At 40.7% G+C, this 16,404-nt stretch overlaps 2 protein-coding genes across 7 annotated transcripts in view; one reads left to right on the top strand and one right to left on the bottom strand.

The window, feature by feature from the left end:
* The window catches only part of ACSM3 (acyl-CoA synthetase medium chain family member 3), a 55,436-nt gene extending 53,477 nt beyond the window's left edge, over window positions 1–1,959 (bottom strand). For both annotated transcript variants that reach the window (XM_016929601.4, XM_054668304.2), the window contains exon 1: window positions 1,551–1,959. The gene's annotated coding sequence lies outside the window, so the exon portion shown is untranslated. The remainder of the gene's footprint in view (window positions 1–1,550) is intronic.
* Window positions 1,960–2,337: 378 nt separating this feature from the next.
* On the top strand, window positions 2,338–12,855 carry THUMPD1 (THUMP domain containing 1). Of its 5 annotated transcripts, none has more exons than XM_054668307.1 (5): window positions 2,596–2,826; window positions 5,276–5,450; window positions 6,388–6,636; window positions 7,058–7,484; window positions 12,769–12,855. In XM_054668307.1, the coding sequence occupies exons 1-4, from the start codon at window positions 2,596–2,598 to the stop codon at window positions 7,462–7,464; spliced, it is 1,062 nt and encodes a 353-aa protein (XP_054524282.1). In that variant the 3' UTR covers window positions 7,465–7,484; window positions 12,769–12,855. The 5 variants fall into 5 exon arrangements, with proteins under 5 accessions (XP_054524281.1, XP_054524282.1, XP_009428710.1 ...); XM_009430435.3 differs by lacking the exon at window positions 12,769–12,855 and adding an exon at window positions 8,862–10,686; XM_009430433.3 differs by lacking the exon at window positions 12,769–12,855 and adding an exon at window positions 8,682–10,686.
* The last annotated feature ends 3,549 nt before the right edge of the window (window positions 12,856–16,404 follow it).

Below are 16,404 nucleotides of genomic sequence, written 5' to 3'. Positions count from 1 at the left end.
TTGGCTGAGATTTGGCTACTTGTTACAACAGCAGTTACAGTCTGTTTACACATCCAATTAGGTTATAGTTCACTATGTATGGAGAAACCTGTAGGCCAGGGATGTCCAATCTTTTGGCTTCCTTGGAAGAAGAATCCTCTTGGGCCACCCATAAAATATACTAATGCTAACAATAGCAGATGAATTTTTTTTAATTGCAGAAAAATCTCAGAGTGTTTTAAGAAAGTTTATTAATTTGTATTGGGCCGGTTGAATTTCAAAGCTGTCCTGGGCCACATGTGGACTGTGGGCCAACAGGTTGGACAAGCTTGATTTAGGCCAAACTTAAATTTAGCCTAAAGCTGCCTCCTCACATATTTTAACAAAACTGAGTTTTGGTTTTTCAAGTTTGCCTCCATATAGTACTCAAATATGCTTGGGACTTGAAATATATATATTTTAACTTGTTATCTGTATGCTAATATTTGATATCCTAAGGACAGGTGGCAGAGTGTGGGCAACTGAAACCCAGCCAGCAGGAGAGAGAGATTTGGGGGAAGGCCAATGCCAGTGTCATGACACTGCTCTTCACAAACAACTGAGGACTTCTAGAAATCTCTGCTGTGCAGTGTCCACCAAAGAAATTCTGAAAATTAAATGCTGTATTGAATACACAGGTAAAAGCAAACAATAAGATGATAAAATTTTTGGACATAGTGGTAGATCTGGGGTTAGAACCTAAGGTTATTGACTGTGAATTTGGTGTCCCTTTCAAAATATCAGATTACATCTTTTAGGGCTTTGTAGGAACTCAAATCTGCTAAGAGGTTTGTACCTGAAGAGTAGTATGAGAAGCACTTGTTTTTTAAACACATTCTTCAAAAGTGGCATCTTCAATGATTTTTAAAAAGACAGTAACATGATAAGTTGCCAAGACTATGGATAAAAGGCCGCAACGAAAGCAGCATGAAACAACACCAGCCAACATCCTTGGTTTTAAGTGAAATAGAAACATAGCCTGGAAAATTGAGGCTGAAATGGAATTTACTGGAAGCCTTTTGAGTAACTGTTCTATGTGGGAAATGCGCGAGGGGAAAAGACAAGACAAAATACGGCCAGGCGCGGTGGCTCACGCCTGTAATCTCAGCACTTTAGGAGGCCGAGGCGGGTGGATCACGAGGTCAGGAGATTGAGACCATCCTGACTGACACGGCAAAACCCCGTCTCTACTAAAAATAAAAAATATTAGCCAGGCGTGGTGGCGGGCGCCTGTAGTCCTAGCTACTCGGGAGGGAGGCAGGAGAATGGCGTGAACCTGGGAGGCGGAGCTTGCAGTGAGCCCACATCGCACCACTGCACTCCAGCCTGGGCGACAGAGCGAGACTCCATCTCAAAAAAAAAAAAAAAAAAAAAAAAAGACAAACATACAATACCTTTGGGGGTAAACAACCTTTATCCCACGTAAATGGCAATGCAGATATAATAAGCAAATGATATAGTAAGCAAATTGCAATGGGAAGGGGAGAAGGGAAAAAAAAAAAATATATATATATATATATATTTACACGCACCAGACTATGTTGAATTCATCACCAGACCGGGAAGCAACAGCCTGGGCTCCAGAGTCAGCCACTTGTCCGTGCACAGAGGAGGAGGGGTCTCAAGAAGCTTCCGTGTGGCCTGGGACCCTGGCTCATTTTTTTTTTTTTTTTTTGAGACAGAGCCTCGCTTTGTTGCCAGGCTGGAGTGCAATGGCACGATCTCGGCTTACTGCAACTGCCGCTTCCCGAGTTCGAGTGATTCCCCTGCCTCAGCCTCCCGAGTAGTTGGGACTACAGGTGCGCGCCACCACGCCTGGCTAATTTTTTGCATTTTAGTAGAGATGTTGGTCAGGATGGTCTCCATCTCCTGACCTCGTGATCTGCCTGCCTTGGCCTCCCAAAGTGCTGGGATTACAGGCGTGAGCCACCGTGCCCGGCCGACCCTGGCTCTTTTTGTAATGCGTTGATTGGCATGAGGCCCAGTCACGAGGGCCCTTCTCGACTGGGCTCAAGGAACACATAAAGGTCAACTTGTTTCTGTGATTGTCTGTTTTTCAATAACTCAAGTACAGGTACAGAGTTATCTGTAACAGTGCTGGATGAATGAATGCCTCAAGGGGCTCATGCAACCTGTTACAGGACTTGACCATTGTGTCCACGTTCAATTGAGTTCAAATTTAATATTTAACTTTTCCTCCACAGTAGCTGGCAGAATTATAGGGAAGTCTGGAGGAACAGGTACCAAGGTTGGGTGGAAGAAGCTATATGGCTGGAGCCAGCTTCAAGGGCTTGGGGAGCCACCGACACCACTTCCAGAATGGCGGCTATGCTGCCTCTACTGGATTCAGGTTGCAGTCGGGAGGCGGGGCAGGAGGCGGGGCTTGGGCGGGTATCACTCCACCCCTTTGACGATTGCAGACCGGCTTTAGGACCTGGCGCAGCACGGAATGAGGCTTCGAGGCGGGCTAGGGGAGGCCGTCGCTCATATCTGACGTCACCAGCTCGCGCCGGCGATAGACGAGGACGCCAACAGCAGCGGAGAAACGTTTCTCTTTCCTCTCAGCTTGCGCACACCATGGCGGCCCCTGCCCAGCAGACTACTCAGCCTGGCGGCGGGAAGCGCAAAGGCAAGGCTCAGTATGTGCTGGCCAAGCGCGCTCGGCGCTGCGACGCTGGCGGGCCCCGTCAGCTAGAGCCCGGGCTACAGGGCATCCTCATCACCTGCAATATGAACGAGCGCAAGTGCGTGGAGGAGGCCTACAGCCTCCTCAACGAATACGGCGACGACATGTATGGGCCAGAAAAGGTACCGGTCCCGGGGTGGGCGGGCGGGCCGGCTGCCAGGCCTTGCGGGAGGAGGGAAGGGTGGAGGGATGGTTGCTGGTATGGGCATGCGCGCCTCGGGTCGTCGGCGTGAAGGCTGTAGGGGCGTGGCCTCGCCGGCGTTTCCGTCCCTAGTCCTGAGACGCTCGCAGACTTCGGTGCTATCGGTTTTGTGCTTGAAGTGCTTGCACCTTTTCTTGCCATCAGTAACCACGGTAGCTCCCATTACTTTTATTTTTATTTTTGTGAGACAGAGTCTCGCTCTGTTGCCGAGGCTGGAGTGCAGTGGCGTGATGATAGCTCAGGGAAGCCTCGACTTCTTCTGCCTCAGCCTCCAGAGTAGCTGGGGCTATGGGTGCGCGCCACCACTCTCGGCTAAGTTTTGTAAATTGTAGATAAGGGGTCTCACTGTTTGGCCCAGGGTAGTCCTAAACCCTACACTCAAGCGATCCTCCCGTCTCTGCCTCTCAAGGTGCTGAGATTACAGGCGCGAGCCACTGAGCCCGGCCTACCTCCCACTTAAGGATTGCTCATTGAGGGCCAGGCGGTGTGCTGAAGCTCTTTCAGAAACACATTTCTCATGACAGCCTCGTGAAGTTGGAGTAATAATGTGTTTACCTGAAGCAGTAATATCTCTGAAATAATAGGTTTACTACTAATGCTAGTTACTGCATTTAAAATACATTTTAGAACGTAAAAACTTTTACCAATATCACCTAAAGTCTTACTGTTTGGAAGACTAATATGATTATATTACTGGCTTAGAATCTGGACCAATACACAACATGCACACTGAGGGATTAAATGAAGAAGGGTAATACAGAGGAAATTTAAATTCACGGCTCATCCTCTACTAGCTTGGGGACTCGGACATGGGCACATTATTTGATGCTGCTGAGCTAGATAAAAAAGAGAATACTTTAAGACTGGCTAGTGAGTTGCTTATGTACATAAAGTACATACTGGTATGTAATAAAGTTTCTGTAAATGTATACAATTATTATTGTGCCTGACTGGCAATTTCATTGGGCACTAGGGGGCAGAGAGCTGGGCAACAAGTACATATCCTGTCTACTCCTGTACTTTGAGCAAATTCTTTTTTTGGAAGCGGTCTTGCTCTGTCACCCAAGGTGGAGGTTGGAGTACAGTGGCATGCTCTTGCTCACTGCAACCTCCACCTCCAGGGCTGAAGCAGTCCTCCTGCCTCAGCCCCCGAGTAGCAGGGACTGCAGGCATGTGCCACCGTGCCCGACTAATTTTTTGTATTTTTTGTAGAGATGGGTTCTCAGGCCATGTTGTCCAGGCTGGTGTCAAATTCCTAGGCTCAAGGGATCCGCCCACCTCTGCCCCCTAAAGTACTGGGATTACAGGCATGAGCCACCATGCTTGGCCAAAATTATTGAACAATGTAATTCTGTGCCTTGTTCCTTAATAGAACAAGAGTAAGGGTTTTTAATTCCACAGGTATTTGGTCTAATCTCACCAAAAGGACAGTGTCGTGTGAGGCACACAGATACCTGGTCAGCGTGTTAAGGTCCACCCTAAAATGATTGATCTGGTCAGCACGTTTCTCTCTGCCTCAAACCGTCAGGATGCTTTTGAAAACATTTTCAAATTGTATATTCTATAGTCTGCGGGAATTCCCTCTTCCTCCACATTTTTTTTTTTTATTTAATTTTTTTGAGACAGAGTCTTGCTCTGTCACCCAGGCTGGAGTGCAGTGGTGCAATCTCAGCTCGCTGCAATATCTGCCTTCTGGGTTCAAGCGATTCTCCTGCCTCAGCCTCCTGAGTAGCTGGGATTACAGGCGTCTGCCACCACATCGGGCTAATTTTTGTATTTTTAGTAGAGACAAGGTTTCACCATGTTGGCTAGGCTGGTCTCGAACTTCTGACCTCAGGTGATCTGCTTGCCTCTGCCTCCCAGAGTGCTGGGATTACGGGCATGAGCCACCACTTCCGGCCTTGCTCCACGTTTTGAAGGGTGTGGTGTCCCAGCTTCGTAAAAAAAGCTTTATTATCAATACTGAGTCAGCTGGGCATGGTAGCTCACACCTGTAATCCCAGCACTTTGGGAGGCTGAGGCGAGTGGATCACCTGAGGAGTTTAAGACCAGCCTGACCAACATGGCAAAACCCCATCTCTACTAAAAATACAAAAATTAGCTGGGTGTAGTGGCATGCGCCTGTAATCACAGCTACTCGGGAGGCTGAGGCAGGAAAATTGGTTGAACCCAGGAGGCGGAGGTTGCAGCAAGTCAAGATCGCACCACTGCGCTCCAGCCTGGGAGGCAAAGCGAGACTCCATCTTTAGAAAAAAAAAAAAAAATCAGTACTGAGCCACCTGCCGCCAGGGACTTCACATAAATAATTACTTATAGTGTTTAAATGTGAGCTGTTGTGTCATTTCTGCTCATTAGTTTTATGCAAACAGTTTACAGACAAGGATCAGCAGCCCTCTGGAAGTGAGGGAGAGGATGATGATGCGGAGGCTGCCTTGAAGAAAGAAGTTGGTGACATTAAGGCATCTACAGAGATGAGGTTAAGAAGATTCCAGTCAGTGGAAAGTGGAGCAAATAACGTTGTCTTCATCAGGACACTTGGGATAGGTGTGACAAATACTTGCTAAGATTATCGATCTCATTACATCTGGATATCTTCCTGTCTCAGGGAATACTGCTTACAAAATGGCTTCTTGGGCATGACTCAGTTAATCATTTGATGGCAGCTTCTGTACACTGTATTAGCAGTTGGCCTGTGGAGAGGTAGAATGGGGTGGTGGACGTAGCATTGGCTTATGAGTGGAAACCTGGCTTTGCTGCTTCCTTCGTATATAACTTAAGGCAGAACTAGAGTGCCAGTTCTGTGTAAATAAGGGGCAGCTGCTACTCAGCTCCAGCCAGTTGTTGCTCTTTGGGAATGCAGGGCCAGGTATTTGAGTTTCTCAAAAGAAGTTTGAAATCTGGAGTTTTTTTGTTTTTCAGTGTGGTCAACTAATTTACAAATTTTCGGAGCAGCCCCAAATATACTTGTATGTAGGCAAGTTGCAGCCTGAGGACCTCCCTTTCATGATCTTGTGCCCAACATGGTTCTGGGATTCCTCTTGGGTCTGAGATTTAGACTTGTGTGCTAACTTAGCTAATGGATTAATTACATCTTTTAAAGTGACTCACAGAATTTTTTTTTTTTTTTTTTTGTAAAGTGTGTACTGTTTAATGTACTCTGTTGTTACAGGAAAACAACAGCATGGTGTTACGGTTGGATAACTCAGGACATCACAAAAATGTTAACAACGGTGTCTACCTAAACAGTCATTTCTAGTGCAAGCAGTAATAATGATGAAAAGTTAAAATATATTAGATACATTATAGTACGTATTAGGCACTGAAGAAATATTGGTTGGAAAGAATGACTAGGTAGATTCATTTAAAATTCATTATGAGAATTTCTTCTGTCCACTTATGTCATTGCCAGTGAAAATTCATTTTAGAGTTCGATCTTTAAGATGTCTGAGAAATTATCTTCTTAACTTTTTTTTTTCTTAAGAGCCTGAGAAATTGGTGCATCATATTCTCCACGATATGTACAAAACCAAGAAAAAGAAGACTCGAGTTATTTTGCGAATGTTACCCATCTCAGGCACATGCAAGGCTTTTTTAGAAGATATGAAAAAATATGCAGAAACATTTTTGGAACCCTGGTTTAAAGCTCCAAACAAAGGGACATTTCAGATTGTGTACAAATCTCGAAATAACAGTCATGTGAATAGAGAAGAAGTTATCAGAGAATTGGCAGGTATGTTTCTCTTAGTGATTTTCCATAGGCATTCAATGGTAAATACTTGTTTTTTAAGGATTTTTTTCTTTTTAAAGATTTAAGGCTTACATTTTTGAGTGTAGAACAAATATATTAAAATGTTCTTAAAATAGTATTAAATCAACTGATTTCAATATGTCGGATATGAGATTTTCTGGTAGTTAGATAAAAGTCTTTTTTAACTCGAAATTGAATTTTGTTTGGAAAAAAATTCTTATTAAATGTTGTAGGGTTTCATTTGTGTTTATTTATTGTAAGGGTTCAGATTATTTGAAGTCCACATAGAAGAGTGGATTACTGTATGTCTTGTTTTAACAAGAAACAGAGACAAAAGATTTTTTCTATCTATCAGATGTAATGGTATCCTCCTCAGCTATGTGTTTTTCTGTGTTTGTTACAGGAATAGTGTGCACCCTCAATTCAGAAAATAAAGTGGATCTCACCAATCCACAGTACACAGTGGTAGTAGAAATCATCAAAGCTGTCTGTTGCCTGAGTGTTGTGAAAGATTACATGTTGTTTAGAAAATATAATCTCCAGGAGGTGGTGAAGAGCCCTAAGGATCCGTCACAGCTTAACTCAAAGCAGGGAAATGGGAAAGAAGCTAAACTGGAATCTGCAGACAAATCAGACCAAAACAACACAGCAGAAGGAAAAAATAACCAGCAGGTACCAGCGAATACTGAGGAGCTGGGGCAGACAAAACCAACGTTTAATCCACAGGTGGTAAATGAGGGAGGAGCCAAACCTGAACTTGCAAGTCAAGCCACAGAAGGATCCAAGTCAAATGAAAATGACTTCTCATAGGAAGTCATTTGGTGTTGGAGGTGGGTTTCTCACCTGGGGCTCTACGAGATGTTGCTGGGGCTCCACCTTAAATTGTGACTAAAAACAGTTTTTTATTTGTGTGCTGCATTATGCTGTTCTCACAGTAGTGAGCAATGATTGCGCAGCCCTGTTAACAGTTTTGTTAGGGATCTTTCAGCCTTTATGGTATTATGTAGAGGCAGACCCATGTGCTGCTGTTGCAAAGAGGGGAGGATAGGAGGGGGATGTTGGCCTCTCCCAGGCTCCTCTTCTGCAGTGCCAGCTGACTTAAGGGAGTGAACTACCTGTGAAGTAGAAAATCAGAGGGAAGTTTTCATTCTAAGGAAGGAGTTTTTACATGCCACAGCTCAGCTGTCTGCCTGCCACTTTGTTGTAAACAGTGCAAAAATGTGGATCATGTAGGTTAGAAGTGAATTGTTTAGTGAAGTTTTTGTACTTTTGTGATTTTCTTGTTTATGTCTGTTTTATTTTTTTTTTTTTTTTAACATTTGTGTGTAATAAAGCTGACAGTCCAGTGTCGCAATTTTGGAAGGCAAAATGTGAGAGAGACGAGAACCATTTTAGGCATAGAACTACAGATATTTCTGAAAAGGTTGGTGATGAGGAACTTCAGTCTTCTGAGTATACTTCAGTATACTAGTGCAACAAGGGACACAAAGAAATTGTGTCTTTATAAAGAAAGCTACTTCTCAAGGGTATTATGTGGACTCAGTCCAAGCTCTCCTGTCCCATTGTGCATTGTCTGTGGCATGCAACTTACAAAACTAGCAATTGTAACAATAAATCACAGCCACTTGACAAGAAAGGATATTCATTATTTTCAAATGGCTTTTGGACTATCAAAAACGGTAAGGCTTTTGTTCAGAAATCACCTTTAGTCAAAAGGTTTAAGAAGCAAATTATTTAGTAGCAGAACTTATCTCAGGAAAGGAAAATATGCATGGTTGGTGAGAATCTAATAACATTAAAATGCTGGGGCAAGATGCAGTACAAAGTTGAAAAGACTTTATTCTCAATAAGTTGATTTACTGATGATATCTCATATGATGCAAAAAAGGTTTTGTGTCATTAACTGAAAAGTAGCAGCTTCTCTATCCAGGATGATGAGTCAACAGGTTTCACTAATATTTGTCATGCTGTAGCATGTGTAAGATTTGTAAATGATGGAATTCTAAGAAAACTTTTTCTATTGCTAGGAGCCTGCCAGAACAAAGGCCAATATATAATGTTGTGACATCGTATCTGATAACCAGAGGTCTGGTATCTACACTCCTGGTGCCCCATCAGTGGTTGTCTCCATAAGTCATTTTGTGTTATTAAAAAAAAAAAAAAAGAAATCCTGATGTTGACATTATAGCACACTGCTTTCTCCACAGAGATGCTGATATCAAAAACTTGAAGATACAGTGAAGTTCTGAATAATGTTACAAAACTGGTTACCTGTATCAAAGACCCATTTATGCAAAAATGTTAAAAAAAAAAAAAAAACACCCAAAACAAAAACCTGGACAGACAGCACATAAACCTCCTGCACCATACAGACATCCAGTGGCTTCTCTGAGGAAGCGTTCTCTACAGGATATTTGAATTGAAAGGTGAATTGCCAGAGTACTTACAATAAAACAGCCAGCTTTTGCTGAGTGCTTTGGAAATGAAAAATGACTACAGAAAGTAGCCTATTTTGCAGACGTTTTTCATCACATGAACAAATGGACAAGTCTCTGAAAGGTTCTGGGGAAAAAAATTTTTCTTAAAGCGACAAGACTCTTAGATCTAAAAGGAAACTGACTTGCCACCTTGCCAGAGGAATTCTTGAAATGTTTCTGCAGCCACTTGGCCTTGAAAATAAAGGGTGCAACTCTCAAATCTTGTTCTAACCCGGCTGGAGGAACCACAAGACCCAATGAAATAGCATTTTCTCTCCTTTTCCCAGCACTAGTATGTAACCTATGAGGAACCCTTGTCTCTGAATCTGCTCAGCTTGAAATTTTGTCTCTGAAGGAAGAGAATGAACTCAGCCCTAGTCTGACAGTCCTAGATTTCTGTGAAATAAGAGTATTCTTCAACTTAGTGCTCACACTCACATACCATGAGGGTTCTCTGCAGGGGTTTAGGGGTTTCCTGAATTTGAAAGTTTTTTCAAGGCCTATTTTTGGGTAAAACAATTGAAAAGGCAGACACCAACAAAGTCTGCAAAGTTAACTGTCCAGATTAAGAATATTAAGGAGCTGTAAAATTAGCTTGTAGAAATGGACTTATCCTTAAGTTTTAAAAAGTTAGGAAATCCTAAAAATGTTAGGCTTCCTGCACAAGTGGCTATGTTCATTTAATGGCTAATGAACATGGGAATGTATTTTTATCCTCCTAGCTGGTGGTTCTGTTTGGTAAACCAGACTAGAATGATTTGAGAGGGGCAAAGAGAATAGGCAGGACCTTCCTTCTATAGCTTTACATATTTAGAATGTTAATACTTAATGACATTGAAGTTACCTTGCAATGATTGATAAGAGGATTATTAATATCAGTTAGGGGAGTAGGGAGGATAGGATTTTGGTGCCTTCTTCAGCAGACTTGCTCCAAGACAAAGATTCTATTTTGATAGTGCAAGACAAAAGGACTCGGAAGAAAATTGGCCATATGCCTACAGAGCATACAACTCTGTGGAACTAAATTGTTTTTACTTTGTGAAAGCTGCTATTTTACGGAAAGATTTTGATTATACAGTTTGTTTTTAAATTGTCTTTTATATTTATTTGTATTTGGTAAGAATCGGTTGTTATACAAGCTGTTCTTTCCCAGTTACAAAATCCTGTGTTCGGTTGTAACCTGAACTCATTAAAAGACTTGTTTTCAGGTTTATCAACTGTTTATTTTCACTGACATTTGAGCATGTTATTTTATAAATGACGAGATTCCAGGGTAGGAAGTGCTTTTTATTCCCCTTTTGTTTTTTCTTTTAAAAAATTACGTCAGTTAAAAAAATAAAAAAACTGCAGTCTTATGGTTTAGAAAACTTGTTTAGCTCCATAGAGGAAAGAATGTTAAACTTTGTATTTTAAAACATGATTCTCTGAGGTTAAACTTGGTTTTCAAATGTTATTTTTACTTGTATTTTGCTTTTGGTACGGCCAGAAATCGAGCTTGTTTTTTCATAGTTCCTGATATTTTCAGAAAAATCAAAATAAATTTGTTCCCTAAAAATTGGTGTTCTAGTATTTTTTCTTTCTTTCTGACTCTTAGTAAATCTCTTGCTTTATAGTATATATATATCATAAAATATGTTTATATGTCAAATTATAAAATGTCGACATGATCCTAAAAAATATTAAAAAATTATTAATTACCCTTGAATAATTAATACTTCTAAATCCAAGTTTCAGATATTTTAGTTAATTTGCTTCAAAATGAGCCACAGTAATACAGTACTTAACTTTCATTAAATTCACTTACTGATTTTTGAATTATTTATACTCATTTTAACAGTATTTTAATATATTGAAGTTTGGTCTCATAAAGTTGTTAAGTAGAAGAAATTGTCTTGAACATTTAGGATATATATTTTGAATTAATCAGGCACAAGATAGATGAAATACAGATTCATTGTGCACTTTCTTTTTCGAAGTAATCATATGACTCCTGCAATTTTAAACACTAGAAACCATCATTACCTTTGTCAGTTTGGTTATTGAAACAATTTTCATCCATATATTTTTAGACTTTTATTTACTTTTTAATTTTTTAGCTAAGTAGAAAACAAAAACTTAAACCAGGAAGGATCTTAAACATTTTAAGAGAGTAGTCACTGAATTATCAGGAACAAATCGAGAAAGCAATCATATTACTACTTAACCCTTCAGCTTTTTTATCAAGCTATGTTCGTCCCTATTCTTGGTCTCTTTAAAACGTGTTTGATTCTCCCAATGATTGTCTTTGGGAGTTCTTGAACAAATTCCACCTAATTGACGGAAAAACGTTATGAGACATTTGATTCCATTTTTTCCAATTGTCAGTGCAATAGGAGAGAGCTTGCATGAAACTCTGAGACTGAATTTTAAAGTCTAGATTGTCTTAGCCTAAGCTTATTGAATCTCATAGACACCAGAAACTGTTCTGTTTGTACAGGAAGGGTGACAGTGTAGCTCCATCTTCGGGGTTTTTAGTGCAAATTCACTTAAATGCTTTGCCACAAGAAAGTAATAATCCCTTTACCCCATTGCTTTCACCTAGTTCAAACTAGTCCTAGGTCTCTACTGTTCTAGAAAGTGGAGACTTCACCTAAATGCAAAAAGAACACTTAGTTCTTGTCTTTGCAGAGCTGGACCCTGGAGATTGGAGAAGATTTTTTAGGCATAATTTGGAATATATACAGTTTTCTGCCCTGACTTGACCATAAAAATCCTCTTTTTATCCTCTTCTGTCAAAATAAGACTACTACTGTATTTTAAAATGTCCTCAAATAGCCTTTCTGAAAGTCAAAAGTTCATTAATTTAGTGAATGTAATGGAGAAATTGTTGAATAGTTCTTAGGTTGAAATTTACTACCTTTTGACTGAAATGATGCTAACTAAAATAGAAATTTCATGCAGAGGATCAGTCAGTATCAACCAATTCCATGGTTAGAAGGAAACTACAGGGCCATCGTCATGTCTTTATATAGTATTTTTCTTAAATCCTTATTTGATGAAAGTTTCAGGAAAGATTTCGTGGTTTCTTTGGGTATTCTTTCTGAATATTAATGGGGTCCCTTGATAACATACAGGTATGTTCTTTGAATTTATATGGGTATTAGGGCCAAGAGTCCTAGGATAGATGAGTCAAGTGCTGTCCCTAAAAACAAGGCAGTTGGCCATTCTTGGCCACTGTGCTTTTCTTATACAGAATGGGACAAATTATTTCTAGGAAGAATCTTAGTAGTGATTCAGTATTGCAGAGTTGATTAAAGGCTCTAGTTTATAATGCATTTATACTGTTCTAACAAAACATTTTCAAGTTCTTAGGGCTAAACAAAAAAAGGTGCCCTCTACCTATATAATGAGCTACTATAAAGTCAAAATCCAGTAAAATCTACGTTTTAGCTTAGGTCTTAGTTTGGTAACATCCAAACTTAACTTTTGGACAAAATACTTACTTTCTTGGATATTTGTAAGGTGCAGTTGATTTTTTTCACATGATCCTGAAACTCAAGAGTTAATTTCTCTGGGCTGTAGGACTTACAGGATGGAGCTAAGACAACAAAAGCTTTCACCACCTGCAACAGATAATTTATCTTGCTCTGTTTTTCAGACACATCAAGGATCTGCAACCAATGCTGAACATAGGTACTTACTGTTTGTTAATAGCAGTTTGAATGATGACTGCAAATGCCAGAGATTGCTTCTGAACAAAGCTTGGATACAATTACAAAGTGAGGTTTTGAGAATAATTCCAGGTAAATGGTTTGTGAGTATGAGGAGTGCAGTGGTTCAAGAAAGCTAAGTTCTATTTACAGGTCACACATGTATTTAACATTTCAGAGTGATCCCATTTATTTCACAGGCAGTCTTTGCTTTATAGATGACCACTTACTCCTTCGAGTCTATACCACTAGAAGCATGTAGCAGGGGGACAAATGGAGCTCCCAGAGAATATGTGGTTTCAAGGGAGTTTGAAGAGTCTCAATGGAGGAAGGACTGTGTATCCTGGGAGATCAAATCTCAAGGAGGGGCCGAGTGTAGTGGCTTACACCTATAATCCCACAACATTGGGAGGCCAAGGTAGAAGGATAATTTAAGCTCAGGAGTTTGAAACCAGCCTGGTCAACATAGTGAGACCCCATCTCTATAAAGACTAAAAAGAAAAAATTAGCCAGGGCACGATAATGCACATGTGTAGTCCTAGCGACTCAGGAGGCTGAGGCGGGAGGATGCTTGAACCCAGCAGTTTGAGGTTGCAGTGAGCTATAACTGCACCACTGCACTCCTGCTTTTTGCCTGGGTGACACAGCAAGTCTCCATCTCAAAACAAAACAAAATGAAACAAAAAACTCTCAGGAAAGATTGATCTATCTCTATAAGGTCGTTTTTTGCCTCATATTGTTTGCTTCTCTTTGTAATACTGTTTAAAACCTACCAATTAGATAATTACTGAGGTTAGTAAGCATAATTTATATTATTCATTGTTCATACATTGATTCTAATTGGTGGTTACTTCTGCTCTTCAGGTGAAATCATTTATATTGAGAGGATGAGAACATGGCAGCAGGAGGAAACTATTTCTGAGAATGGAATAAATGGGAGTGGAGGGGGTATAAGAGGTAAGAGTAGGGGACCCATAGTGTCACTGCAGAGGCTCACTGGTGTGTGAGAGGGAGGTACAGATGTGGGAGGATGCTGAGAGACAAACTTTTGAAATTTTGTCACTTGCTGTGTCTGTAGGAAACTTCCATGAGGAAAGGAAATTAGGAAAATTGGGCTTCTTCCTAGAATTAAGACTATTATTGTCATTGCCAGAGTTTCCTTCCCATTGGTCCTAAACAGGCTCATGAGACTTGTTTGGGAAACTGGCCACAATTTTCTATTTGCCTTGTTTCTGTGAGAAAATGTATTCTGAGTTCCATGACAGTTGTCCATTCAGTGAAATCTGCTGCCTATTCAGTGAAATCTGCATATGCTTATGCAGTATCTGTTCCCCCTTTTTAGTAGCTACTGTAGTTTTTCCTATAGAGTATTACCCTATCCTCTCTGGTGGGATTGACACCAACCCCTACCTCCAATGATAGACATATGATCCAAGTCTGGCCGATCAGCATGTATCATTCCCTGAACCACATTGGTGAGAGATGTGATCTAAGGTAGGCAAATGCAGTCCTGAGAGTTACTTGAAATGACTGAAAACAGAGCTCTGTCCTTTCCTGGAGGGGTGGAGGATTGTTAACCTGTGTAAGTCTGGAGTTGATTGCTATCAAATAGGAAGAACCTGCTCAAATGGAGCCAGCATAAAGAACAGCAGAGCCAAAAATGGAAAGAGACTAAGACTTGCCCACCTTACATGAACCCTTGGATGTGGCTGTACTTGAATACTTGTCATTTATATGAGCCAAATGTCTTTTTTTTTTTTTTTTTTTTAACTTAAGGCAGTTTGAGTTGAGTTTCTGTCACTTGCCTTCAAAAGAATCCTAATAGCTCCCCTTTGGGACACGACTTATTGTAAAGTTGGTTGCCTGGTTTATATTTTGGCCAAATGCATGCCTCATAGTGAGAATTAAATGACCACTTTTGGTTCAGCCTTTACCATGGTCAAATGGACAGAACTCAAAAATATAAAGTTGCTACTTTAATTAATGATATTCATCTACCTCTCCACAAATTGGATATGGACTACTGACAACAGCTGATTTGACAACTGCTGGATGCTCAGCAAGTGCACTCTCCACTTCAAATGGCCCAATACGGTACCTGAAAAGGAAAAGAAGCCTTTGACCACCACATCCTCCAGTAGGAGAGCTCCCTCCCTGTCAATCCTTGCCTCTTAAGAGTGGCAAATCTACAAACCCAGAGGAAATAATGACATCATCAGCTCTGCCAACAAACCAGAAATACCCATCACTGTCCATCATTCCTCTGTCTCCAGTGACATAAAAATCTCCCCTTACCGTGGCAGCAGTTTTCTCTGGACTGTCCTAGCAATCAAAGATGACATTTGGGGATTAGTTTGGTCAGAACAGAAATGGGTATAACACTCATTAAGTGACAAGTACATTACAAATTGTACTTCTAAAGGAAATTATTTATTTTATATTTTGAGACAGAGTCTCTTTCTGTTGCCCATGCTGGACTGCATTGGCTTGATCGTAGCTCACTGCAGCCTTGACCTCCCAGGCTGTAGCAATCCTGTCGCCTCAGCCTTCTGAGTAGCTGGGACCACAGGCATGTGCCACCACACCTGGCTAATTGTTTTATGTTTTTGTAGAGACGGGGTCTCTCTATGTTTCCCAGGCTGGTCTTGAACTCTTGGGCCCAAGCCACCCTCCCACCTCAGCCTCCCAAAATGTTGCAATTACAGGCATGAGCCACTGTTCCTGGCTGGAAATTAATTTTTTAAAAAAGGTAGTTCCTAGTATAAGATATAAAAGGTTCCAAATAGTATAATAAAAAGCCCCTCTTCCACCTCTAGCACCCCCCAACTGCACCCCCATCCTACCCTGTCCAGTTTTCCTTTCTGAGGATAACCACTGCAACCAGTTTGTTACATTTGGAATTTCATCTTTATAGTACTCAGGTGATAGGTGATAGTCTCTGCATTTTACTACTGATGAAATAGATTTTGTTGCTTGCCTGAGGTTACATAGCAAGACATGGTGGAAATGAAATTTGGACCAAAGTCTGTATTAAGACATGACTAGCACTTTCTATCCTCATATCACATATTCAGAGAAGAAACAGAAGGGCTGTGTAGAGCCTTTAGTCTGAGGGCAATTTCCCCTTCTTTGCCAGGTGGTAGAACATTGCCATTTTCATCTATAATCTAGAATGAAAGAAACAATTGATTTTCTTAAAATTTTCTTTTCACAAAATGAAAGCAGGTTGTGAATAGTTGTACAGTGAATAGCAGAAAACTGTAAAACGTTCTTTCTGCTTTATTGAACCGGTCAGATATTTTCTCAACCTACCTGGACATCATAGTGAAGCATTCTTTCCCCATTGAGCCTGGTTTAATTTTTTGTCCTTTCTGATTGGCACAAATTATTCCCATTGAGAGGACAAACTTTGCATAAGTAGACAAAAATTCATTTTCTGAAACTATATCATGACAATGAAACTTAAGATTCAGTTTGGACTGATTTTCCCAGTATCTAAGCACACCTTCTGAAATATACTATTTGAGACCAGTAGTTCTCAAATATGGGTGTGCTTTAGAATCAAATTGGAGATTCTGGAGCAT

Source organism: Pan troglodytes, chromosome 18 (assembly GCF_028858775.2).
Source record: "Pan troglodytes isolate AG18354 chromosome 18, NHGRI_mPanTro3-v2.0_pri, whole genome shotgun sequence".
Classification (NCBI taxonomy): Eukaryota; Metazoa; Chordata; class Mammalia; order Primates; family Hominidae; genus Pan; species Pan troglodytes.
The sequence above is the reverse complement of the archived record's forward strand: the minus strand, read 5'-3'. Positions and strand labels throughout refer to the sequence as shown.